General features: G+C 50.8%; 1 protein-coding gene across 2 annotated transcripts; it reads right to left on the reverse strand.

Moving 5' to 3' along the window:
- Positions 1-2136: 2136 nt before the first annotated feature.
- LOC105358570 (prostaglandin F2 receptor negative regulator) lies at positions 2137-26885 on the reverse strand. Of its 2 annotated transcripts, XM_078930251.1 has the most exons (16): positions 26600-26880; positions 24839-24951; positions 24350-24605; positions 20925-21329; positions 19119-19499; positions 14977-15117; positions 14735-14895; positions 14516-14636; positions 14086-14305; positions 13789-13976; positions 13364-13471; positions 3884-4070; positions 3694-3812; positions 3569-3619; positions 3346-3363; positions 2137-3315 (listed from the first exon to the last, which is right to left on the reverse strand). In XM_078930251.1, the coding sequence occupies exons 1-16, from the start codon at positions 26649-26651 to the stop codon at positions 3185-3187; spliced, it is 2652 nt and encodes an 883-aa protein (XP_078786377.1). In that variant the 5' UTR covers positions 26652-26880; the 3' UTR covers positions 2137-3184. The 2 variants fall into 2 exon arrangements, with proteins under 2 accessions (XP_078786377.1, XP_023804921.1); XM_023949153.2 differs by lacking the exon at positions 3346-3363 and having other exon boundaries at positions 2137-3300; positions 26600-26885.

Genomic DNA, 26885 nt, shown 5'->3' on the forward strand with positions numbered 1-26885 from the left:
CAGTTTAGACCCAGTAGAAACCAGTTTAAACCCAGTAGAAACCAGTTTAAACCCAGTAGAAACCAGTTTAAACCCAGTAAAAACCAGTTTAGACCCAGTAGAAACCAGTTTAAACCCAGTAGAAACCAGTTTAAGCCCAGTAGAAACCAGTTTAAGCCCAGTAGAAACCCAGTAGAAACCAGTTTAGACCCAGTAGAAACCAGTTTAAACCCAGTAGAAACCAGTTTAGACCCAATAGAAACCAGTTTAAACCCAGTAGAAACCAGTTTAAGCCCAGTAGAAACCAGTTTAAACCCAGTAGAAACCAGTTTAAACCCAGTAGAAACCAGTTTAAGCCCAGTAGAAACCCAGTAGAAACCAGTTTAGACCCAGTAGAAACCAGTTTAAACCCAGTAGAAACCAGTTTAGACCCAATAGAAACCAGTTTAAACCCAGTAGAAACCAGTTTAAGCCCAGTAGAAACCAGTTTAAACCCAGTAGAAACCAGTTTAGACCCAGTAGAAACCAGTTTAGACTCAGTAAAAACCAGTTTAGATTTCGTATAAACCAGTTTAGACCCAGTAGAAACCAGTTTAGACCCAGTAAAAACCAGTTTAGATTTCGTATAAACCAGTTTAAACCCAGTAGAAACCAGTTTAAGCCCAGTAGAAACCAGTTTAAGCCCAGTAGAAACCCAGTAGAAACCAGTTTAGACCCAGTAGAAACCAGTTTAAACCCAGTAGAAACCAGTTTAGACCCAATAGAAACCAGTTTAAACCCAGTAGAAACCAGTTTAAGCCCAGTAGAAACCAGTTTAAACCCAGTAGAAACCAGTTTAGACCCAGTAGAAACCAGTTTAGACCCAGTAAAAACCAGTTTAGATTTCGTATAAACCAGTTTAGACCCAGTAGAAAACCAGGTTAGAATGTTCTAAACTTTAGGGAACCTGAACAATAACTCTGATGTCTGAAGACATTTAGAAAAGTTTGAATCTATGTGGAAAGTTAGTCTGATTCATTTTCAACCAGAATAAAATATTATAAAGACCCCCCCCCATGAAGGAGGTGAACCCAAATGGATCCCATTTACACTAAAATGTCTGAACTCTGACATTTGAAAACAATCCTCTGCTTTAGGTCATCTGAGGAGTTTAAGTCTGCAGAACCCCCACCCCCCGCATCATCATTCAGGGAGGGGGGCATTTCATCCAACTACAGAGGAAGTGACATCACTTCTTTATGCCTCTTCCTCCCTTGACCCGCCCCCCTCCATCATGGTTCTCTGCCGTCAGTCTGGCGGCGTCCTCAGAACGGCGCCGGAGCGTTTGCTTCTGATTATCCATGACCTTGTTGATAAAGTTTTCTTATCAATGTTTCTGGTGTTTTTCCAGAGCTAGAGGACCAGCAGGACCAGCAGGTCCAGCAGGACCAGCAGGACCAGCAGGTCCAGAAGGACCAGCAGATCCAGCAGGTTCAGGAGGACCAGGTGCTCTGGACCGCAGCGGCGCCAACGGTCCAGTCAGACCCAAACAAAGTTCCTCAGGATCTGTAGAACTTCTAGGATGTTCTGCTAAACCAGCGGCCCGTGTCCCTGCAGGGGGTCATGTGACCCAGAGGTCAGCCAGTCCCAGTTCAAGGTTTCCTCGGTTTCTGAATGGGGGGGTGTGGGGCGGGGCCTGGTGGCAGGGTGGGAGGGGCCTGTGCAGCAGCTGAACAGTCAGTGGAGCTGACGTTTCTCACTGAAGCTGACCCCCCTTTTACCCCCCCTCCGTGTCCAGCTGCCAGTGACAGTCAGGTCAAACTAATAATAAATCAGACCCCCCCCCCTCTGCCCCCCCGCCATGTGTTGACAGTCTCCATGGCGAGGTAACCAAAGGCCACCGCCGCCACATTCCTGCACGCTCACACGTGTGCGTTAACATTTACTCTGGGGGGGGGCGCCGCCTGGACCTTTCCTTCCCAACCCCCCCCACCTTTTTGGATGAGATTCACACAAACTCCATCAGTCTGCAGGTCAAAGGTCACCTTCCTTTCAAAATAAGAGCTTTGAGCAGTAAAGTCATGGATGGGTGGGGGGGGGGCATCCTATGAGGGAGGGGGGTCTGTGAGGACATGGACACATTAACAGACGGGTTCTATGTCCCGACAGAAGCAAACGTTTATTAAATGTTTATAAAATGATTTTATTGAATCTTTGTCTCCATGAATCCAAACATGACCTTAAAATCCGTGAAATGAAGTTTGTTTCCAGGAAACGCCGCCGCCGTTTTCCCAAAGACTTCCTGTATGAATCTGAAATGTTTCTATAAAAAAGCTGCTGACGGACACCAGCAGGACTCTTCCCGCCTTTCCAAACCTGTTTCCTTCACCTTTGCTCCGTTTCTATTCTGGGGAACCGGCAGAACCCGGCCGGAGCGCCGCTCTGCTGACGGACGCCGTCCAGGGAGACGGCGCCTCAAATATAGCCACGCTTTCTGCTGAGTCATCATTTCCATCAGATGTTCTTTCCTCTCCGTGGTCTCCAGAACCGCGGCGCCGCCCGTTAGCTTAGCTGGCGCTAGCATGACGGCTTACATTGAAAAGTGGTGAACAGGAAGTGGAACGGCGTGCTGGATGGACGCTTGGCGCCAAAACATGTAACCACAAACAGAAAGAACACACATGCACACACACAAGAACCACAGCCTGACCGTGTACGGCTGACAGGGCCGTGCACACGCCCACGTGCACACGCCCACGTGCACACATCTCTCAGTTAGAAAATCTCTTAAAATCTATGTTAGAGAACAAACGCCGTTCTCTGTTCCAGTAGGAACGTTCTGGGGGGGCGGCCCCTCCAGTGCTGACTGAATACTTTGGAACAGGATGTTCACCTTCAGCCGACAGGAGGAAAAGTTTTCGCCCCCCGCCAACCCCCCCAGCAGGATTCACAGTCTGGACGCCGGCGCGTGAAGAAAAGCGGCTTTTCTCCAGCAGACATCCGTTTTTCCCAGCTGGCAGTGAAGTCTCCAGCAGACCCCCCCATAGACCCCCCCGACACCCCCACTGCAGAGTCCAGAGCACCCCCCCGAAGCCCCGCCTCACTCCCACCGCCCGTCGGCCGCGACCAGCTGGGTGTCCCAGAAGTCGCTGTTGGGCGTGTGTCTGTGGAGTGGGTGGAGCTTCTTCCTGGCGCCGCGGTGGGACGGTGGTTGGGGGGGTGTATGTCAGTCCTTGTCCGGGAAGAGAATGGGAACGCCGCCGTTCCTGCCGCCACTCCTGCCGCCGTTCCTGCAGCAGCGGGCGAAGAGGAGGCCGAGGAGCACCGAGAGGAGGCCCACCACTGCAGACACAGGGAGGGGGGACGGGGGGGGACGGGGGGGGACGGGGGGGGATGCATCAGAACCTACCGGACCAAAGCGGAGCTGCTTAGAACGAGCCCAGAACCTTTGTCACTGCCCCCCACGCCACAGTAGAACGGAGGAGAACCAGAGCTGCTTCTAACATTTAGAGTGGAGCATCAGATCCGGTTCTCCATGTTCTACGTTCTCAGGAGAACCTCACTAGAACCCAGTGGAACATCCTTCACAGAGACAAGAACAGGAAGTTACCCAGAGAGGCGGCGGCGCCGTACAGGAGCGGGAGCTTCAGGGAGTCCCACACTGCAGGAGAAGAGGAGAGACCCTTAGCAGCGTGTTCTGCACCTGAGGACGCTCACCTGTGGGCGGGGCCTCACCTGCAAACCTGACCGTCAGGAAGAGTCTGCTGGAAGTCAGCTCTCCGGCTTCGGTCCAGGCTCCCGTGGCGGCCGACACGTACCACGGCGTGACGAAGCACTGGTACTCGCCGCTGTCGCTGCAGGAGGGCGGAAAGCGTCAGCTCGGCGGCGTTGGTTGGCTCACCTGTGCGGACGGACGAGCTCTCACCTGGACTGAGTGCCGTGGATGCTCAGCAGGAAGCTGTCGGCGTCTTTGCGCTCCACCGAAACGTCGCTGGAGGAGTTCCGGAGCGCCTTGCTGACGACGCCAAAGCGGCTCATGGAGCCCACCAGGACCGGTGCTCCGCCCCCTCGCAGGCGGCTGAAGTACCACCTGACTTCGTACGCCACACTACCTGAGGGACGCAGACGGCAGAAACAGGATTCAGCAGACCTTCCAGTTACAGAGGAAGCCAGAGAACATCCAAGGAGGAGCAGAGGAGACGCAGGAACAAAGAGCTGGAGAGTCAGGAGGAGGAAGAGGAGGAGGAGGAAGAGGAGAGACAGGCGGTCATTAGTCTGTCAGGGAGAGAAGAACCATTAGGAACCACGAGGAACTCGCAGAGCCCGAGTCATCCTCCTCCTGGAGACAAAACCAGGATGAGGATCAAGAAGAAACCGTTCTGGTCCAGGAAAACCAGAACGACGAAGAACCGTTTGAGTCTTCATCAAGTTAGAACGCTGGTTTATGAGAATCAGGATGAAAACCAGGAAACGACGCGCAGCCTTCCAGTCAGGAGAACACAGAGCATAAACACGCTAGGAACACGCTACAAACAAGGCTTGCCATGACCTCCAGAGTTCCATGAAGGCCGCCAAGAGAACCTCTAGCCAGACACCATAGAGCTGCTGAAGAAAAGTCCAACGTAGCAGATTTACAGGAACACAATAAAAACACATGTGAAGAGGAGGAAGAGGGGGAGGGGGAGGAAGAGGAAGAGGAGGAGGAAGAGGAGGAGGAGGAGGAAGAGGAAGGGGAAGAGGAGGAGGAAGAGGAGGAGGAGGAGGAAGAGGAAGGGGAGGAGGAAGAGGAAGAGGAGGAGGAAGAGGAGGGATGATCCATGAGGAGGACACACAACCTCTTCAGAGAGATGGATAAATGTTTCTGATCAAACATTACCCACAATCCCCCTGTTCATCTCCTCCTCATCCAGATCTCTTCATTTTACTTGGGGGGGGGGGGGGGGGGTACTGTCATTCCCACAGAGATGAAGAGCAGAGCTCTCTACCCAACCAGAAGACAAGGCATGAGACCACACTGGGGTGGGGGGGGGGGGGGGGGGTGGGGGGGGGTCAGCTGGCTGCTTGCACCCCCCCTGCCCCCCATAGACTGGGGGTAGCTCTGTGATCTCCAATGTGAGGATCTCTGCATGGTGTTCCAGGAGTTCTAGGATGAACATGGTTCTGGAGGTTCTGGTTCTGTTTCTACCTGAACCTGAACTGTTTCCATCGGTGGTTTGAACAAACTTTATTTAAACAGAAATAAACCATAAAAACAGGACGAAAGTCAAAGCAGCTAAAACGAGAAAAGAATCCATAAAACCTTCATCTACGACCCCCCATGAAGAATAACGGCTGCAGATGAAATCATGTTTTTGTTCTTTACCACATAATTGCATTAGAACACCCCCCCCTCCCCACCAGCAGGAGTCCACAGGGGGTTAATGGAGGAGACGGTTCCTTCACCATCAGACATCAATCATTTCAGAGCATCATTACCCCCCACCCCCCACCCTAGAGGAGCACACAGCCCCTCAAGAGATGATACCGCACCCCCCCATCCTAACCAGCAGTGTGACACCCCTCAAGTGTGAGAGCAGCAGTTCACTCAGATCATCAAACAGCATCTGATCTTCTCCCCGAGGGTCTTCAGGCAGCTGTCTGCATCAAGGGGGGGGGGGGGGGGGGGGGGGGCGCAAAGACACAAACACTTTCAGGAGTAAGATCACCCCCCCCCATCCGCTGTGTTCAGAAAGGTGATAATCAGTGACCTTTGAAGAATTACATCATCCCCCCCCTTTATAGTCTGCCCACTTTCAGGGGAGGAGTCCCTTTGAGACCCCTCCCCCTTTACTGGGTCTGGTTCTGCTTTCCTCTCTATCACCTTAATGACAGCTTGGAGCAGGATTGAACCCACAACCTTCCCTGTAAAGAGCGTCGGCAGCCAGAAGTCATAACTCAGAGGGTCGTGAACCAGAGTGCCGGCAAACAGAGCATCGTGAACCAGAGCATCATGAACCAGAGCGTCGTAAACCAGAGCTTTGTGAACCAGAGCGTCATGAAACAGAGCATCACCTTCCAGCTTGCTTAGAGCAGATTTGAACCTAAAACCTTCCCTGTAAAGAGCGTCAGCAACCAGAGTCTCAAGAACCGCAGCGTTGTGAAGCAGAGCGTTGTGAACCAGAGCATCGGCAAACAGAGCGTCGTAAACCAAAGCGTCGTGAACCAGAGCGTCATAAAACAGAGCTTCAGGAAGCAGAGTGTCGTAACCCAGAGGGTCATGAAGTAGAGCGTTGTAAACCGGGGGGTCAGGAACCGAAGGGTCGTGAACCAGAGCGTCGTAAAACAGTGCGTGATGAACCAATGTCGGCAAACAGAGCATCATAAACCAGAGCGTCGTAAACCGCAGCATCCTGACCCAGAGCGTCGTAAACCGCAGCGTCGTCGAACAGAGCGTCGCAAACCGGAGTCGTAAACAAAAGCATCGTAAAACAGTGCATCATGAACCAGAGCATCGGCAAACAGAGCGTCGTGAACCAGAGTGTCATGAACCAAAACGTCGTAAACCGCAGCGTTGTGAACCAGAGCATCAGCAAACAGAGCATCATAAACCAAAGCATCGTGAAACAGAGCTTTGTGAAGGAGAGTGTCGTAAACCGGAGGGTCGTGAACCAGAGCATCGGCAACCAGAGCGTCGTGAACCAGAGCATCATAAACCGCAGCATCGTTCACCGGAGGATCCTGAACCAGAGCGTTGTGAACCAAAGCATCGGCAATCAGAGCTTCGTGAACCAGAGCATCATAAACCGCAGCGTCATAAGCCAGAGCGTCGTGAACCAGAGCTTCAAAAACCGCATGAAACAGATCGTCGTGAACCAGAGCGTCATAACCCAGAGGGTCTTGAAGTAGAGCGTCGTAAACCGGAGGGTCATGAACCTGAGGGTTGTGAACCAGAGCGTCGTAAAAGAGTGCGTGATGAACCAGATTGTCGGTAAACAGAGCATCGTGAACCAGAGCATCATGAACCAGAGCGTCGTAAACCAGAGCTTTGTGAACCAGAGCGTCGTAAACCGTAGCATCATGAAACAGAGCATCACCTTCCAGCTTGCATAGAGCAGATTTGAACCTAAAACTTTCCCTGTAAAGAGCGTCAGCAACCAGAGTCTCAAAAACCGCAGCGTTGTGAACCAGAGCATCGGCAAACAGAGCGTCGTAACCCAGAGGGTCATGAAGTAGAGCGTCGTAAACCGGGGGGTCAGGAACCGAAGGGTCGTGAACCAGAGCGTCGTAAAACAGTGCGTGATGAACCAGTGTCGGCAAACAGAGCATCATGAACCAGAGCATCATGAACCAGAGCGTCGTAAACCGCAGCATCCTGACCCAGAGCGTCGTAAACCGCAGCGGCGTCGAACAGAGCGTCGCAAACCAGAGTCGTAAACCAAAGCATCGTGAACCAGAGTGTCATAAAACAGAGTTTTGTGAAGTAGAGTGTCGTACACCGGAGGGTCGTGAACCAGAGCATCGGCAACCAGAGCGTCGTGAAATAGAGCGTCGTAAACCGCAGCATCGTTCACCGGAGGATCCTGAACCAGAGCGTCGTGAACCAGAGCATCGGCAAACAGATCGTCGTGAACCAGAGCATCATAAACCGCAGCGTCATAAGCCAAAGCGTCGTGAACCAGAGCATTAAAAAACCGCATGAAACAGATTGTTGTGAACCAGAGAGTCATGAACCTGAGGGTCGTGAACCAGAGCGTCGTAAAAGAGAGCGTCATGAACCAGAGTGTCGGCAAATAGAGTGTCGTAAGCCAGAGCATCGTGAACCAGAGTGTCATGAACCAGAGCATCGGCAACGAGAGAGTCGTGAACCAGAGCGTCTTGAACCAAAAAGTTGTAAACCGCAGAGTTGTGTACCACTGTCGTAAACCAAAGCGTCGTGAACCTGAGTGTCATAAAACAGAGCTTCGTGAAGTAGAGTGTTGTAAACTGGAGGGTCGTGAACCAAAGCGTCATGAACCAGAGCATCTGCACGATATCGTCATAAAACAGAGCTTCGTAAGCCAGAGCACAGTGAACCAGTGCATCAGCAAACAGAGCGCAGTGAACCAAAGCGTTGTGAACCAGAGCGGCGTGAACCAGAGCGTCATGAACCAGAGCATCAGCAACAAGAGCGTCATTAACCAGAGTGTCATGAACCAGAGGGTCATATACCAAAGCGTCGTAAACCCTAGCGTCGTAAGAAAGTGCCACTTGAATCACAGCATCGGGAAACAGAGCGTCATGAACCAAAACGTCGCAAACCGCAGAGTTGTGAACCAAAGCGTCGTGAACCAGAGTGTCATAAAGCAGAGCTTCGTGAAGTAGAGTGTGGTAAACCGGAGGGTCGTGAACCAGAGCGTCATGAACCAGAGTGTCGGCAAAAAGAGCATCGTGAACCAGAGCATCATAAACCAGAGCTTCGTAAACCAGAGCGTCATAAACCGCAGCGTCATAAGCCAGAGCGTCGTGAACCAGAGCTTCAAAAACCGCATGAAACAGATCGTCGTGAACCAGAGCGTCATAACCCAGAGGGTCTTGAAGTAGAGCGTCGTAAACCGGAGGGTCATGAACCTGAGGGTTGTGAACCAGAGCGTCGTAAAAGAGTGCGTGATGAACCAGATTGTCGGTAAACAGAGCATCGTGAACCAGAGCATCATGAACCAGAGCGTCGTAAACCAGAGCTTTGTGAACCAGAGCGTCGTAAACCGTAGCATCATGAAACAGAGCATCACCTTCCAGCTTGCATAGAGCAGATTTGAACCTAAAACTTTCCCTGTAAAGAGCGTCAGCAACCAGAGTCTCAAAAACCGCAGCGTTGTGAACCAGAGCATCGGCAAACAGAGCGTCGTAACCCAGAGGGTCATGAAGTAGAGCGTCGTAAACCGGGGGGTCAGGAACCGAAGGGTCGTGAACCGCAGCGTCGTAAGCCAGAGCGTCATCAACCAGAGCGTCGTGAACCAGAGCGACATGAACCAGAGGGTCGGGAACCAGAGCGCCGTGAACCGCAGCGTCGGGGCCAGAGCGTCATGAACCCTAACCCTAACCAAAACCCAAGAATCATAAATCAGAGGGTCCTGAAGTGGAGCTTTGTGATCCAACTGAAGTTCAAAGGAATTTTCAATCTTCTCAGTGAGGAGGTGAAGGAAGGATCCGACTGCAATTCTCATTTTAAATCAGTTACATCAGGATGCTGGGGGGGGGGGGGGGGGGGGGGGGGGGGGGCATGGATAAAAAGAAGGTTGGTTGTTGGGGAGGGGGCAGAGTGGCTGGGGGGGCAGAAAATCAGAGCTCATAAAACTGAAATGGTCGTCTGTGGAAATGAAAAGTCTGATTGGATTTCTGTGAAGGAATCCCTGGAGGACAGTTGGAGTAAAACACACCACAGAGCTGCATGAGTGTGTGTCTGTGTGTGTGTGTTAGCATGCGTGTGTGGGTGTGTGTGTTAGCATGTGTGTGTTCATTAGCATGTGTGCTTCAGCAGAGCTTCCTCTCTCTGTGAGCTTCATGATCCAACTTTCAGCAGACTTCCTGAAGAACTTCTGCAGCTGAACCACAGTATGAGGCCAGAACTGTCTCATAATCCAAAAAAACCAAACAGTCACATTCATGACTGTAATTTTATGCAAATGTGTATTTGGAAATGTAAACTACAGGTTTCACAAACACCCGCTGTGTTTCAACATCCACACTAAATGTGTCTCAAGTGCACAATAAGTGTATCATATGGAAGTGATTCTGTAGCATAATTAAAAATAAAATTCCAAACTAGAAATGCTTTTTCATTTTCAAAATGAAGCTGCATTTTTTGACTCAAAAATAAAATGAAAAAGCAATCCTTCAAATTTTTTTTCATTTTCTACTTCAACACCGCTTATTCTGTCAATTAAAATGATAATTAAAAAGGTATTTGACATTTCGTTTTCAAAAAGTTCTCTGGTAAATGTGTAGCAAAATTCATTTAGAAATGTCTAATTTGACAATTAAAATGGATTAACAGAAATGCTTTTTCATATTCGACATAAAAACTGCTTATTCTGTGACATAATTAGAATGAAAATGCAAAGAGGGGATTGCCTTTTCATTTTCACATCCACCCTGTGAACATTGTCGCATTATTCAGTTAGAAAAAGCAGCGAGGAGGCGGGGCGATGACGTCACTGTTTTCTCCGTGTGTCCGCCTGCTAACAGACGCATGCTAGGAGCAGCTTTGTGTTAGCGGCATAATCATAACAGTAATTAAAGCACATTTAGAAGATCGTCTCCTGCAGCTTTGGGCTGATTTTTCTGTTGGATGACAGCTGGAGTCCCATCAACAGCTGGAGCAGATTTCACCATGCTAACGTTTGGAGGAATCAAACGTTTGCTGGTTGGACGTCATCGCCCCGCCTCCTCGCTGGAAAGGCTTTTTCAAAATGAATAATGCGACAATGTTCACAGGGTGGATGTTAAAATGAAAACGCAATCCCCTCTTAGCATTTTTGTTTTAATTAAGTGACACAGAATAAGCGGTTTTAAGTACAAAATGAAAAAGCATTTTGAAGGATTGATTTTTAGTTTTGAGTCAAAAAATACAGCTTCATTTTGAAAATGAAAAAGCATTTCTGGTTTTGACTTTTATTTGAAATATGCTACACAATCGCTTCCATAGTATCACACATGCATGCTGCTTCTCACAAATGTGCACGCTGTGTTTCACAAAACACAATAAATGTTTCAGAAATGCACAACAGATGCTTGACAAACATGATTTTTAGGTAATATGGGCCATTCGATTGGCTGAAAGCGAACACGCCTGCTTTGCTGATGAGTTTGATTGACAGATTCATTAGCCAATGATGACATTAGTTGACCTGAAATTCACATCAGGGATTTCTCTCACAAATGTGGGGAGTTTCACAAATGGGGGGGGTTGTAAATGCACATCCTGCAATTCACCTTATGCGTTTGTGAAACAACGTGTGCGTTTGTGAAACAACGTGTGCGTTTTTGAAACCTTTAGTGTGCCTTTTTTGAAACAATGTGTGCGTTGGTGAAACCTTTAGTGTGCGTTTGTGAAACAACGTGTGCGTTTGTGAAACCTTTAGTGTGCCTTTTTTGAAACAATGTGTGCGTTGGTGAAACCTTTAGTGTGCGTTGGTGAAACAACGTGTGCGTTTGTGAAACAACGTGTACATTTGTGAAACAACACGTGCGTTTTTGAAACCTTTAGTGTGCGTTTGTGAAACCTTTAGTGTGCGTTTGTGAAACCTTTAGTGTGCCGTTTGTGAACCCTTTAGTGTGCCTTTTGTGAAACAACGTGTGCGTTGGTGAAATGTGTGCGTTTCTGTAACCTATAGTGTGCATTACCAAATTGATAACACACATTTGCATAAAATTACAGTTGTGAACACGTGTGTGTGCATTTCTGGATCATGAGACAGTTCTGTCTTCATAAGAAAGTGAAGGATGGGATTCAAACCCCAACATGCTGGAAGGACGCCGCAGACTCAGACTGAATCTGCCCCTCAGGGGGGTGTTAAGGGGAACCCTACAGAACCAACAGAACCTGCTGCTCTGCCTGGTTTCTAAAGATGTTTCCACCGACCGGAGCCGTCTGTCAATCACAGGACCATGGGTGGAGTTTCAGAGATGTTGGAGCTCGACAGAAGCAGCACCAGAACTCTGAAGTCTGACCCAGACTTGGTTCTGGCGGCGTCGATGATGGAAGCGTCTGAGCATCAGAACACCATCAGCAAGGTCATGGAGAGGGTTCTGGTCCGGGTCAGAGGTGGTGGTCCCCGTCCTCCAGACTCTCTGCTTCATCCCCCCCCCACCCCCCCTTTAAATTCCCTCCTGCTTCTCTGAGGGTGGGAACCAGCTCGGTGCTCTTCGTCTCCTCCTCATCCTCTCCCTTCAGCTCCTCCATTCAGGGCTCTCTCTCTCTCTCTCTCTGGCCTATTCTTCGTCTGCCTCGTTCGGCCTCTGCGGCTGGCTAACGGAGCGTGAGATTGGCTAATTAACGGCTGCCTGGCAGCCGAGCAAAGACAGCCGTGTAATCTGCATTCTGAGGAAGAACGGGGGGGGGGGGCTTCCATTTTCTTTTTTGCTGCAGCCTCCAATCTGATCAGGAAATGAGGCAGATTATTGATAGTTATGGATCACCGATGGGGGAGGGGCTTCAAGTTGGAGCTTCCTCCTGGTGGCTCAGAGGCCACAGGGGCGTGACTCCAGACTGACCCCCCGGGGGAACCTCCGCCTCTGTGCTAGGAGGGCAGAAACATTCACGGGGGGAGCCTATGACCCTCCCCAGCACGCTCCTGAGGAGAGCGGCGGCAGCTAGGCTCCGCCTCCACGTGCACAGCAGCATTCCTGCAGGCAGCCGTGTGTCTGCATGCAGCGGCGCGCTCAGATCACAGGATAAGATTCAGCCCCCCCCATGAACAACAAAGGCTCCAGGATGAAGGAGCTGTCAAACATACAAACCCCGCCCACAAATATTAATATACGTTTCCATGACGACTGAACTAAAGACCCTTTTTTTATTTTAAATAAGAACCTCAAACAGCAAAGAGGGGAAGACTTTTGATTGACAGGCATTATTGCCCCGCCTCTTTGACGACTTAAGGGAATGCGTGGGTTTGATGATGTCATTTCCTGCTGGAATGTAGAGATCAACAGAGAACGAGGCCGGGTCCTCCTGTTACACTGAGACTACTACAGCTTTTGACCTGGATGTGTCCAGATGAAGCAGGTAAATTCTTCCAGGTGTTCCAGGTGTGAACGAACTCTAATGTCCTGAAGCTTCGTCCTGTGACAGACACCCCCCCCCCCCCCCCCCCACAGCAACAAGCAGCCACACAAACAGCTGTGAGTCACGAGGCAGGCCTCACCCCACAGGAGAACAAGCAGCAACAAGAACTTCTCCTTTTTTAATCCCAAAGGTATGAGCTGTTGCTCAACCTGAGCGTGCCGGCACCGCCCCCGGCCCGACACGGCCGGCACCGCCCCGGCCGGCACCGCCCCGACACGGCCGGCACCGCCCCGCCCTGACACTTTGGTGAAACTGGAAGACATCGGGATCCGAAACCGCTCAAAACGTCCTCACTGATCCTCCTTAAAGGAGAACGCCGTTCAAACACCAGAACCACTGGAACCAGATCCGTTCAGTACTGAACCACTAGGGGGCGTCATGGCAAAACACATGAAAAACATGGCCAAGACGCCATAGATTGATCACGTGTCACATGTACAGTCGGTACTTTAAGCCAGACTGTCAGTGTTGCTGGAGTTGTGTACTGATATTTGTGTGTTCTAATGTTCAATGATGTTTCATTGTTACCACATGTCTGTGTGTTGTCGTACTGGCTGCTGTTGTGTACTGGTCTGTGGCGTTTGTGCGTGGTTGTCGTACCGGTTTGTGGGGACGACCCCGACAGCGTCAGCGAACACTCCATCGTGGCGGTCTCCATCGGGAAAACGCTGCTGGAGTTGGAGTGGAGGTTGATGGAAAACGACAGACCTGCGATGGAAGAGGAAGTACAACATGCTTCACTTCCTCAAAAACAGGAAGTACAGAAAATAGGAGAAACAGGAAATAGAACAGGAAGAATAGAAAACGGGAAACGAGACAAATAGGAAGTAGAGCAAACAGGAAACCAGAAAAAACAGGAAATAGAATAGGAAGTAGAGCAAACAGGAAACCAGACAAACAGGAAGTAGAGCAAACAGGAAACCAGAAAAAACAGGAAATAGAATAGGAAGTAAAGCAAACAGGAAACCAGACAAACAGGAAGTAGAGCAAACAGGAAACCAGACAAACAGGAAGTCAGAACGTACCGTTTTCCTGAAAATCTATCCTGACTTTGTTGGACTCGGAGGACACCACTTTGGTCCAGGTCTGGCCCGGCTTCTGTTTTTTAAAGGCTGTGACTTTGCACCAATAGTAGCCTTTGTCGGAGAGCTGCACGCCCGCCAGGCGGAACCGGAATTCCGCTGCTCCAGACTTGGTCAGAACCAGAGCATCTCTGCGTGAAGAGCAGACAGACCATGGATGTACACGTGGTCCATCATGAAACCCAGAGTCTCTGCACACCTGTGCAGCAGATCAGGTAAAAACGGGCTCGGACCGCGTACCTCCTGTTGGGTTCTGTTCCCGGCCCGTGCTGCATCACGTTGTCCGGGTTCAGGGTCATGATGGTTTTGTTGTCCCCTCCAAGGCCGTCCTGCCACTGGATTTCCACAGAGAATCCCGGATCATCCAGGTTCTCGGGGAAAGCCTTACAGCTCATTTCAAACGTGGCCCCGCCCACTGACGCCTCACGAACCGTTTTTGCAGCAACATTCACCACCGGGTCTGGAAACAAAATCCGACATGGTCAACACAACAAAAGGGGGGCGATGCTATTGCTAATCAGGAGCCTCTCGGGTCAAAGGCCATTGGCGACGCCCACTTCTGCACCAGCGCCTATAGGGTGGGCGGAGTTTGCCTGGTGAGCGGAGGTCACAAAGTCCAAAGCTGCAATCAAGCAGGAAACCAGTGCGGTGAAGAAAAAAACCTCCTTACTTTTGCGGACCCATCGGACAGGCAGGGGGGGGCTTTTGTACTCGGAGGTCTGGGTGGCGTCTCCCTGGCTGCTGACGCTCCACGAGGAGACAGTGCAGACGTACTCGCCACTGTCCACGTCCTGTGGAGCAGAAAGTCAGTCAGCCTCCAGCCGTCAGGATGCTGAACGGCAGAGCGGCGTGGCGGCAGAGCGGCGTGGCGGCAGAGCATCCTCATCACCTGCATCTGCAGGAAGCGCAGCTTGAAGGCGTTGGGCTGGACTCGGCTCAGCGCCACGGCCCCGCCCTTCAGACGCTCAGCGTACACCGGTCCTGGGATCAGGTTTCCGTGAGCATCTAAGGACGCCACGGTGTGAGCGGTGGCGGGATTGTTGGCGTCTCCTGTAGAAAATCAGACAAGAATTTGATCAAGCCAGGAAGTTCTTCAGGTTCCTGCTTTCAAAGGAAACAAGTGTGAGGAACCTGGAGCGTGCTCCCATTTCACGGCCAGCCGGCTTTGTGCTGGCAGGTGGGCGATGGCGCTCACGTTGCAGTCCAGCTCTGCGGGGTCGTCCGTGGTGGTGGGGGCCAGAGCGGCTTTGAGGGTCAGAGTGAGGTTTGGCTCTGGGGAGAAAACAGAGAGAGAGACGGTTCAGGAAGACAGCTTTGGACTAAGACATCACCTAGGACAACACCTAGGACATCACCTAGGACGACACCTAGGACATCACCTAGGACATCACCTAGGACATCACCTAGGACATCACCTAGGACAACACCTAGGACATCACCTAGGACAACACCTAGGACATCACCTAGGACATCACCTAGGACATCACCTAGGACATCACCTAGGACATCACCTAGGACGACACCTAGGACATCACCTAGGACATCACCTAGGACGACACCTAGGACGACACCTAGGACATCACCTAGGACATCACCTAGGACAACACCTAGGACAACACCTAGGACATCACCTAGGACATCACCTAGGACAACACCTAGGACATCACCTAGGACATCACCTAGGACAACACCTAGGACATCACCTAGGACATCACCTAGGACATCACCTAGGACATCACCTAGGACATCACCTAGGACCTCACCTAGGACATCACGTAGAACATCACCTAGGACATCACCTAGGACATCACCTAGGACAACACCTAGGACAACACCTAGGACATCACCTAGGACAACACCTAGGACATCACCTAGGACATCACCTAGGACATCACCTAGGACATCACCTAGGACATCACCTAGAACATCACCTAGAACATCACCTAGGACATCACCTAGGACAACACCTAGGACAACACCTAGGACATCACCTAGGACATCACCTAGGACATCACCTAGGACATCACCTAGAACATCACCTAGGACATCACCTAGGACATCACCTAGAACATCACCTAGGACATCACCTAGGACATCACCTAGGACATCACCTAGGACAACACCTAGGACAACACCTAGGACAACACCTAGGACAACACCTAGGACAACACCTAGGACATCACCTAGGACATCACCTAGGACATCACCTAGGACATCACCTAGGACATCACCTAGGACAATACCTAGGACAACACCTAGGACAACACCTAGGACAACACCTAGGACATCACCTAGGACATCACCTAGGACATCACCTAGGACATCACCTAGGACATCACCTAGGACATCACCTAGGACATCACCTAGGACATCACCTAGGACAACACCTAGGACATCACCTAGAACATCACCTAGAACATCTGAGGGTCTTCAGAAACATAAGGAGAACCTGAAGCCTTCAGGTCAGAGAGGATTCCTGATCAAAACTGCTTCTAAGGTCATAGTTCATGGAGCAGAAAGGAATATTTGGCTGGGATGGTAGATCCACCAGATCTACCTCTCTGACCTCTGACCTCCAGCAATGGGAACATGCGTGGCATCAGCAGCAGAGAACACGTCTGCTGAAAGCACGTACAAGAATGCGCTACACGCAGGGTTCCTGAACACGCATCACATGTGCAGTGAGAACGTAGATCTGATGGGGGGGGGGGGGTCCCAGCTCCAACCCCCCCTCCCCCCCAGCAAGGATTCACTTTCACAGAGCTCTGATGTTTCACAGCTTTCACATTTCATCCAGAGTGGAGCCAGGATGGAAATAGACCTGAAACCGCACTGAAGCATGACTGTGTGTGTGTGTGTGTGTGTGTGTGTGTGTGTGGGACTGTGTGTGTGTGCGGCAGGTGCTCTCAGCCAGACACACGTTACAGCTTTACACACCAGTAAGCACTCACACTTGTGTTTGGCAAAGGTAGTTTGTGATGTCAGCTGGACATCAAGCACAATCAGTGACTCACACAACGTCACCATCTGTTACAGCACAAACACACACACACACACACCCACACATACACACACACACGATCATCCTTCTCTTTCTGGTCTTAGAAATGAGAAAAAACCAGAATAAATCCTGAAGTCAGACATCAGATCTTCTCGTTTTCCAGATCTGCTGACTCAGCCTTCACAGATGCTGACTCAGCATTTCCCATGCCGTCTGTCTGACCTCCACTGGTGGCGGACCCAGACCCAGACCCAGACCCGGACACAGACCCAGACCCCTGTCCGAGTTCCAGCTGGGTTCTGTTCACTGCTCTGGAGATCCAGCAGCCTGATTTTCAAAGTAAAGCCCTCCAAAGTGAGTCAACACTGTGGGAGGGGGATAAAGTTGCATCTGGGGGCTTTACAGCATTACCCCCCCCCCCCCCCCCCCCCCCATGACATTAAGTGAAAGTGACAACAGGAACAAACTGAATTTGTTGCCGGGGGTGGGAGGAGCTGTTGTTGGTGCTGGGGGGGTTCATAACTTCTCCAACTCCGTCCCTCCATGTAAAGGCAGTGCCTGCAGCAAAGCATCATGGGAGCAGGTCTGGCTGCACATCAGCAAACAGGAAGTGACTGGCTGCTCGGGTCACGGGTGAAGACGTGGTTTGTGGGCAGCAGAAATGTCGCGCTGGTGTCCTCGGTTCCAGCAGATGCAGCATGAACCCCCCCCAGGAAGACCGCCGCAGACACAGAACGGGGCTGCAGCACGCGGCATTTACAAGTCCACCCCCCCTCAGAGGGGCAATGGGGCGTAAACAGAAGGACCGCTCCGCTGTGCCGCCATGCCAACTGACCGCCAAATCTCCAAATGCGACAGAGATCCTGCAGCCCCCACGCCGGCGGCCACAGAGACGAGGGTTTGAAACCGCTCAGAGGGACGTTTGCTCCACAGTCGCCCACTCTCAGCTCATTACTGCTGCTTCCTCTGAATGGGATTAGTAATGTGAGCCAGCGTTTCTGCAGGAACCAAACCCACAACCTCAGGATGTGGAGGACGGACTCTTATTGTGAAGCAGCACAGCAAAGCTGCAGAACAGGAACCGCGTTTATGGAGGGACGTTTATGCCCCCCCCGCCCTGCTGCACAGAACCCTCTGAGTTCCACAGGAAAAGAGGAAATATTATTAACTTTTCTTTGCCTTCAAAAAATAACACTGTTTTCACATTCCTTGTGTCTCATCTCGCTTGAACGCAACAAAAAAACAGTTTTTTTAAAGAAAAAATACTAATTTGAAAACTAAAAAACATGAAAGCAAAGAAAAAGAATCAGAAATCAAATATTTCATATGTTCATTAGCATCGTGGCTCTTGGAGAAAATGTTCCAGCTGAGGTTCCTGGAGAACGGCTCCTGAGAACCAGCCCCTGTTTTCTCCTAAATGGCGCTGACCCGCCCGGATAAGCGGGTCAGCGCCATTTAGCGGTTTGGATGTCAGACCAGCCTGACATCCAAACCCGCTGAGCCAGTTCCTGCAGACACCAAAACAATGGAGGCGGCACGGAGAACCGGCCTGAGACCGCCTCTGCAGCCGGCCCGGTCCACTTCACCCAGCACAGCACAGGCATGCATGTGGAGCGCGCGCACGTATGCATGCATGTGGAGCGCGCGCACGTATGCATGCATGTGGAGCGCGCGCACGTATGCACGTGGAGCGAGAGCACGTACGCATGTTTTTCAACTAGGGCTGCACGATATGAAGAAAACTCGCGATATGCGATATCAGTGATTAATATTGCGATAACGATATAATTTGCAGTATATAAACAATTAGCAAAACAACCAAAAATATTATTCCCATTCCATTACAACAGCTTCAAAATTACACTACAAATGACCCTTGTTAACATAGGAAGCGAACATACAACATAATAGGGCGCCATCCGATTAGTTAACAACGTGAAGGGGTCCATCTGATTGGTCAAATGCAGAAAGGGATTCTTTCAATCCATTAAACACTTCAAGCTGCCATTAGATTGTGTGGCCACATCTAAGGTAACCATTTATTGCAAATTTGCTGTCTTTTGCGATATGCATATTGCACAGCTTGATATTGCGATAACGATAAATTTGCGGTATATTGTGCAGGCCTAATTTCAACTGTTAGGGGCGGGGCTTAAAAACAACCCCATGGAAACACTGAAGCTGGTCTTCAGCCACAGACAAACATCTGTAGTGTGGAGAACCGCCGTGTTCTGGGTCGGTTCAGAGCACTAAGGGTTCTGCTTTCACTCACTGATCTCGGAGACCTTCACGGTCACGGCGTCTGACGTCTTGTCGGCGGTCTGGAGCCACGCCCCTCCCTGCTTCACAAAGGCCCGGGTCCTGCAGGCGTACCGCCCTCCGTCCGCGCCGCTCACCTCCCTCAGCTTCAGCCGGTACTCGCCCGCCCCCGTCCTCTCCAGGCTGAGCCCCGCCCCCTTAGAGGAGTTGGAGCTCACCACGCCGCCGCGCTCCATCCGGATCAGCTCTCTGCCGTCCGCCAGCCAGCCCACCTCCAGGGCCAGAGCGTCCAGCGTATCCGCGGCAACCGAGCACGTCAGGGTCAGGGTGTCGCCGGGGTAGAGGAGCAGGGAGGACGAGGAGGGGGAGGAGGTCTTCACGGTGAGGGACTGGTCTGGACAGGAGAAGACGGAAAAACCAAAATGAGAAGAATGTCACTAAAAAAAACTCAGCAGAGAACCCCCCCCCCCCCCCCCCCATAGGAACAATGCAGCACAGAACCTCTGTTCCATCTGTAAAACATGGTGGGGGGAGTATCATGTATGAAGGTCGACTCAATCAGCTGTGAGGCAGAACCAGCCAATCCCATTTGTTCCTCAGTGGGTCAGAGGTCAGGGCTGTGTCAGAATTCCTTCACTACTTAGTGAATCTACATTTCCAGAATCCAGAACCCTAGAAATTTCCCAGAAGTCTCTGTGAAAAACCATCCATGCTCACTAGATTGGTGAATATAGACCAGAATGCATTGCGTCTGAACTATTTAAATGTATTTTTTAATAAAGCATCAATGTTTTTATCTTCAGAACTGTAGATTCATAAATAATCGTAGCAAAAAGCTCACATCAGCTACGTGAAACTGATGACATCATCCTCGCCGTTTGAAAATAAGGTGATCATGGAGTCTGAATTGGTGTTGGATCTAGGGCACTAGACCCGCTCTACAGGGTTCTAGTAGGTAGGGGTCAGGGCGGGAATTCTGACAGTCTGGTTTTCCAGAGTTAGCATTTTCCAGGTCAGGAGAACATGACTGGCTGTGGCCCCGCCCCTGATGGGAGGAGTCAGAAGGTAAAGAAGGAATCCCTTCAAACCTGATCTGAGTCCTGATGAAGATCCTCAGATCCTCAAATGTTCCCTTTCAGATGCCTCCATGTGGAGAAACCCTATTGCATTATGGGATGGAACAGCAGCTTCAGCAGGAACGTTCTCTCTGGGATGGGGGCTCCAGTGAAATCCTCCCGGGGGGGGGGGCTGCGGCCCACAGCAGCAGTGAAATCAAGTCCGTCTGTCCAGAATCTCAGGCTGATCTGGACTCTAAATTGGTTTCCAGAACCAACAAAAGGCAGCAGGTGGGGGGGGGTTGGGGGGGTCTGTACGGTGTCTGGACGAGGACAAAAGAGACAAAGCCGACTCTGTTTGACTCTCCTCATCCTCTTTACTCAGACTCTTCATCACTCCAACCCCACTGAGGAGGACTCTGCAGCACAGATATCAGATACAGGAACCACGGCAACCAGAGGAGGGGGGGGCTCTGGGGGCCTCAATGCTAGCGGGGGGGGTCAGAGAGCTCCTGAGAGAGCGAGCACAGAAAAGACTTGGAAGAGAGAGAATCTCTTCAGACAGGGATGGGGAACTCTCCCACGCCCCCCCCTCAGTACAAAAGCAGCATATTGGGGGGTGGGGGGTTTAAAGCTAAGACCTACCGACTGGCTCTGCCTGCAGCAACAGAGGACCTCTCAGGTCACCTCTAACCTCCCTAGGAGGCGGAGCTTCAGCTGAGCGTGTGGAACAGTAAAAGTGAGATGAAGAGCGGCCTTCTCACCTGTGGGCGTGACCGTGACCCGCCCCATCTCAGTCACGCTCTGCACGATTTGGACCCACTTCCTGTTCTCGCTGGTCCACTCGGTGCCGGTGCATCCGTACACGCCGCTGTCAGACGCCATCGCTCTGGAGATGACCAGCTGAAAGACGCCGTTCCTGCCAGGAAGGAAGCGTACGCCCCCGTCCAAGAATCTCTGAGCCACGCCCACTCCCACCGTCACTCCCTCCCCAGGACCAAAGGTGAGGAGCTCCTCGGGGGAGGCGGCCTTCTTCACAGACCAGCTGACGGACAGGTAGGTGGAGTGGGTCAGGTCCCGGGTGACGTTGCAGGCCAGGACCAGGTCACTTCCCTCTGGAACCACTGGAGGCGGGGCTTGAGGAGAGACCTTCAGGGACTTGGGGATGACTGACAGGAGAAGAACAGGAAGTGAGGATCTGGTTAAAGACAAACAGACGACAAAAACAATCCTACTGCCTCCTGGTCACATGGTGCTTGGTGTGTGTGTTTCTATGTGTGTGTATTTAGGTGTGTGTGTTTCCATGTTTCTATGTGTGTATTTAGTTGTGTGTGTATCTAGGTGTGTGTGTTTCTATGTGTGTGTATTTAGGTGTGTGTGTTTCTATGTGTGTGTATTTAGGTGTGTGTGTTTCTATGTGTGTGTATTTAGGTGTGTGTGTTTCTATGTGTGTGTATTTAGGTGTGTGTGTTTCCATGTTTCTATGTGTGTATTTAGTTGTGTGTGTATCTAGGTGTGTGTGTGTTTCTATGTGTGTGTATTTAGGTGTGTGTGTTTCTATGTGTGTGTATTTAGGTGTGTGTGTGTATTTAGTTGTGTGTGTTTCTATGTGTGTGTATTTAGGTATTGGTGTTTCCATGTTGGTGTGTGTGTATTTAGTTGTGTGTGTATCTAGGTGTGTGTGTTTCTATGTGTGTGTATTTAGGTGTGTGTGTTTCTATGTGTGTATTTAGGTGTGTGTGTTTCTATGTGTGTATTTAGGTGTGTGTGTTTCTATGTGTGTATTTAGGTGTGTGTGTTTCTATGTGTGTGTATTTAGTTGTGTGTGTTTCTATGTGTGTATTTAGGTGTGTGTGTTTCTATGTGTGTGTATTTAGTTGTGTGTGTATCTAGGTGTGTGTGTTTCTATGTGTGTGTATTTAGTTGTGTGTGTATCTAGGTGTGTGTGTTTCTATGTGTGTGTATTTAGGTGTGTGTGTTTCTATGTGTGTATTTAGGTGTGTGTGTTTCTATGTGTGTATTTAGGTGTGTGTGTTTCTATGTGTGTATTTAGGTGTGTGTGTTTCTATGTGTGTGTATTTAGTTGTGTGTGTTTCTATGTGTGTGTATTTAGGTGTGTGTGTGTATTTAGTTGTGTGTGTTTCTATGTGTGTGTATTTAGGTATTGGTGTTTCCATGTTGGTGTGTGTGTATTTAGTTGTGTGTGTATCTAGGTGTGTGTGTTTCTATGTGTGTGTGTTTCTATGTGTGTGTGTATTTAGGTGTGTGTGTTTCTATGTGTGTGTGTATCCGTGTGGAACGGGCTGGGACGGATTCTGGTGAATGTGTTACACCAGTCGCAGCTCGCCTGGCTCCGCCTCCTCCTGTTCTCCACACTCCTCTTCCTCATTCAGGTCTGAGGAAGAGGAGTGTCAGGGTGTGCGTGGGGGGGGTGTGTGCAGCGGTCAGACTGAGGGGGCGGGGCCTAAATGTGACGCATGTTTGCATAGAGCAGAGGATCTTTGGACGGCTGCAAACAGGAAGTGCTGGAAGATCTGAAATGAGGAAGAGTTTTGTGTAGCCTTCATTGTTCCACAAAACGAAAGTGAGTGAGTTGTGTTTCTGTGGTGCTGCTGCTGACACAGGCTGTAACGTCAGATACAAACACACATGAACTCACACACAGATCACAACTTTAACAAACAAACCTGCAGGAAAGTTTCCAACCATATTAGGCTCAGAAGGTTTGGCCACGCCTTTTAAATGAGGTCATGTGACCTGGACGCTCCAGAGCCTCCGTCCTCTCCTGAAGGTGGACGTTTGAAATGATTTCTAGTTACAGTTCAGAAAAATCACTTTTCTTCAAACTAAATCAACACCATCAATTCCTACGTACGACCGGTTCCTGACTGCAGGTTCTCCGGCGGTTTAATGGCGAGGAAATATTCCACATTCCTGCTCTGAACCCTCACCGAACCATGATTCACAGAAATCCCAGAATTCCTACATTCTCCTGTTTTCATCCACGTCTTTCAAGGATTTTCTGAAGATTTAAAAAATAACAGGTCCCCAACGCAGGACGCCGCCTTTGACCAGAGTTCCTTTGACCTGAACTGAACGCAGGTCTGAATCCTCTTTGGCCGCATTTCCACGGCACGGATCAAGTGACCCAATTCCCATTTTTCCTCTCATGGCACAGATGGGATTTGACATGTGAAGGTGTGATTCAGCATGGGTTCAGATTTCCTCAGATGGGATCCAGACCAGCGTTGGGCCATGTCCCTTAAAGTGGCCGTTGACCATGTTTGCTGTCAACCATCGGGGTGGACTATTTTTAATTTTTATATAATTGCTATTCGTTATTTTATTTCCCAACTAATGACTCATCCGGGATGATCCAGTATAAACTGAGGGAAGTGACTTTAACAAAAAAATAAACAAAATAGAAAGAAGTGTTGTCCTCTCCGACACTTGACTAGTCAGGTGGACCGGCGGAGCGCAGCCTTTCAGCTTTGTGTTTGGGGGGAAGGGGGGGGGGGGTGCTTTGCTATGTGTGGGAGACTTAAGACTGCGATCCGATGTCTGACATGTCTATGTATGAAGCCTCTCAGTGGAACTCATTTCCTCTTCCGGTATTTCAAACCCTACTGCACACGTGTGAATCATTTATTCTGACCTAAAGTGTGACCCCATGTGAACGTTTGTTAGAATCTGAAAACATTTCTGGTTCCATGAACACGGTTGGATTCTAATCCGACCATTGATCCCATCAAGACATTTTGCACCGCGGCTTATGGCGTCCACTCTCAGCGTGGGGGGCGTGGCATCACCATGGTGTCTCTCCATCGGGATGTCAGTCACCCATCACCATGAACGATGGTATCGTCCATCGGCACAACCCTACTTCAGGCCTCATTCACATGTGGAAATGAATCGGACATGAATCGGATGCATTAGCGTGTCCATGTTAGCAGACACATGGGATGTTCTCCAGTAAATGTGAGTCGTCCGTCAGTGACGTCATCTCACCACCGACTGACATCACATGACTTATTAAGGTGCGTTCTAACCACAGATAAATCCGTCCACCCTGATCAAATGTGATCGACTGCTGCTAACCAGGACTCCAACCACCAGGAAGTAGTTCTCAGAAACAGAGGGTTCAGAGGTCATGGTGTTGGCCCCTCCCACCGCTCCGACAGCCTCCTACCTGTCAGGATCACCTGAGCCTCGTAGTTCCCGGAGGTCACTGAGTCTGTGCTGGGCGTCCTGCACCAGTAGGTCCCAGAGTCCTGCGCCGTCACCGCTTTGACCCTCAGCTCCACCACGTTATCCTGCAGCCGCTTTATCGTGATGTCGCCGGACGCCACGCGGCTTCTGAGCGCGGCGTCCGTGAAGTCGCTCTCCATGGTGGAGATGATGTTGATCCGCCGTTTATCCTCTTTGGACATGATCCAGTCGAACTCCTGATGGGGGGAGAGGAGGGATCAACCATCAGTGGAAGCAGCTGCTTTCAGCTCCTCCTCTGACCTTTGACCCCAACACCTTTACCTCTGACAACACCTGGTACAGGTGATCAGCAGAAACACCAAACAGCATTTTGGTTGTTTATGTATGCTGTGATTCAGAAAGTACTGCTAAATCCATGTGGAAATATTGGGGGGCGGGGCTTACAGGTGTGCTGTGATGTCATCCTCACCTGCTCACGAGGTCCATCGTATTGCGTGACATCACACCTGATGGAGACCGGCTCACCTTCCACTCTGACCAACGGACCAGGAGGCACTTTGACGATCCGGGCCTGACTCTGACCTTTGGGGACCAAGAGATCATCATCATCATCATCACCACCACCATCATCATCATCATCATCTTCACAGGTGAACGTAAACAGGAGGAAGAACGTTCACGTTGGGCCAAACTCCCATCACAGAGGACTCATGACTGTAGAGTATTATGGGATGTTCCTCCTGCCTCAGCAGCTTCCACTGACCCGTCCATCTGACTTTGGACCCGTCCTTCATCCTCCTAACAGAGTCCAGGTCTGACGTGTTGAGAAGGTTTGGTCCAACAGGACTCTGGAGCGTCAGACCTGGAGCCAGACCTGGGGCCAGACCTGGAGCCAGACCTGGGGCCAGACCTGGGGCCAGACCTGGAGCCAGACCTGGAGCCAGACCTGGAGCCAGACCTGGGGCCAGACCTGGAGCCAGACCTGGAGCCAGACCTGGAGCCAGACCTGGAGCCAGACCTGGAGCCAGACCTGGTTCGGCTTTAAAAAGACCTGGGTGGTCCTTCAGCAGGCCAGCGGGGATCTGGGTCGGCCTGTTGGGTGGAGGGTTTCTCCTGCAGAAGGTCAAGGCGTAAGTGGCTGACCGTCACGTTCAGGGTTTGATTTCCTCGTGTCAGACGAGACGCTTTGCAGAGCAGCCATCAGACCACAGCCGCCGTCTTTTTTAAAGCGTCTGCGACTCTTTCTGACCACTTCCTGAAGTTAATTCAGTCCAAAGCAGAAGGTCTGGAACCGGAGCGTCCAAAGCCTGGCGTCCAATGGCACTTCTTCAGGTTTATACCCTGACACGATAGAGACTGTTGAGACCGCCTTAGGTTTATACCCTGAAGACACGGAACCTTCATGCTAACCTAGAACGTTCTCCACCAGCTTCTCCTGAGAAGTCCTGTTTGAAGGAGAACATGCAGGGTTCTCAGAGTTCTGTTTCAGTCCAGATCTTTCTGGGTTTAGGAGCAAACGCTCCACCTGAAAACCTGCAGTCGGACTCTGGAGGAACACCTGAGCGGAACCACAAACGGACTCAAACGGATCCAACGGCCTCAGGTGGAGGATCCACAACCTCTAAGAAACTCGAAGGAGGAAACTCCCCAACAGTCACGCAGGTGAGTCCTTTCCATTGATGACGCGCTTCTCACCTGACTGACGGTTAATCCCAGCACAACAGGTACACACCTGTCCAACTATCTCACCTGGAAGCAGAAACTGACCCTGTTTTAGGGAAACTCCTTCCGCCTCCATCGCGAACCCCCCTCACCAAACCCCCTTCCTACCGGTTTTGATCTCTTTAGGAGACGAACGCTCTGAAGAATCGTTTGTGGGAATATTTGAGCTTTTCTAAAGCCGTTCTTTAAATCGGCCTGACTCTGCTGACACGTTTTAGCTTCATATTTCTGATTTTCCCCTGTGAACCGCGGCGCAGACAGGCAGCAGGTGGACGCAGCTAGCCGCTGGGATTTATGACATAAAGTTTAAAAATACGTTTAAAATAGTTTTTGTCATAAATCCTAATGATGCCGAATTCTTTAGCAGACCCGTTAACCCGCACATTTTCATAACTGGACCCTTCAGAGCCCACGGCTAGCGGTCAGGCGGCGATCGTTTCCCGCTGGTCGGAGCGCTAACGGGCTTCCGTACAGCCGGAGCGGAGGAGCTGGAGCAGCCACGACTTACCCACACAGAGGAGAACCGCCAGCAGCGCGAGCGCGCGCACGCGCCTCTCCATGTTCCCGGGCTCTTCCCTGAAGTCTCCCGCTCCGAATCCACACGTTTCCCGCCGCGGCGGAGGAATCCAGGTGAAGTACCGGAGCAGGTGGAGCGGTCCGGGGAAGGGGGGGGCAGACGGAGTCAGAACCGAAACCCGTTACGGAGAGAGAGAACCGAACCGGCTGGAAGACAGAGGCGGAATGGGAGCGGGGGGAGAGAGCGACCGGAAGTTAGGTGTCTGTCTGTGGGAGGG

Source organism: Oryzias latipes, chromosome 2 (genome assembly GCF_053564925.1).
Source record: "Oryzias latipes strain Hd-rR chromosome 2, Olatipes_Hd-rR_3.1".
Taxonomy (NCBI): Eukaryota; Metazoa; Chordata; class Actinopteri; order Beloniformes; family Adrianichthyidae; genus Oryzias; species Oryzias latipes.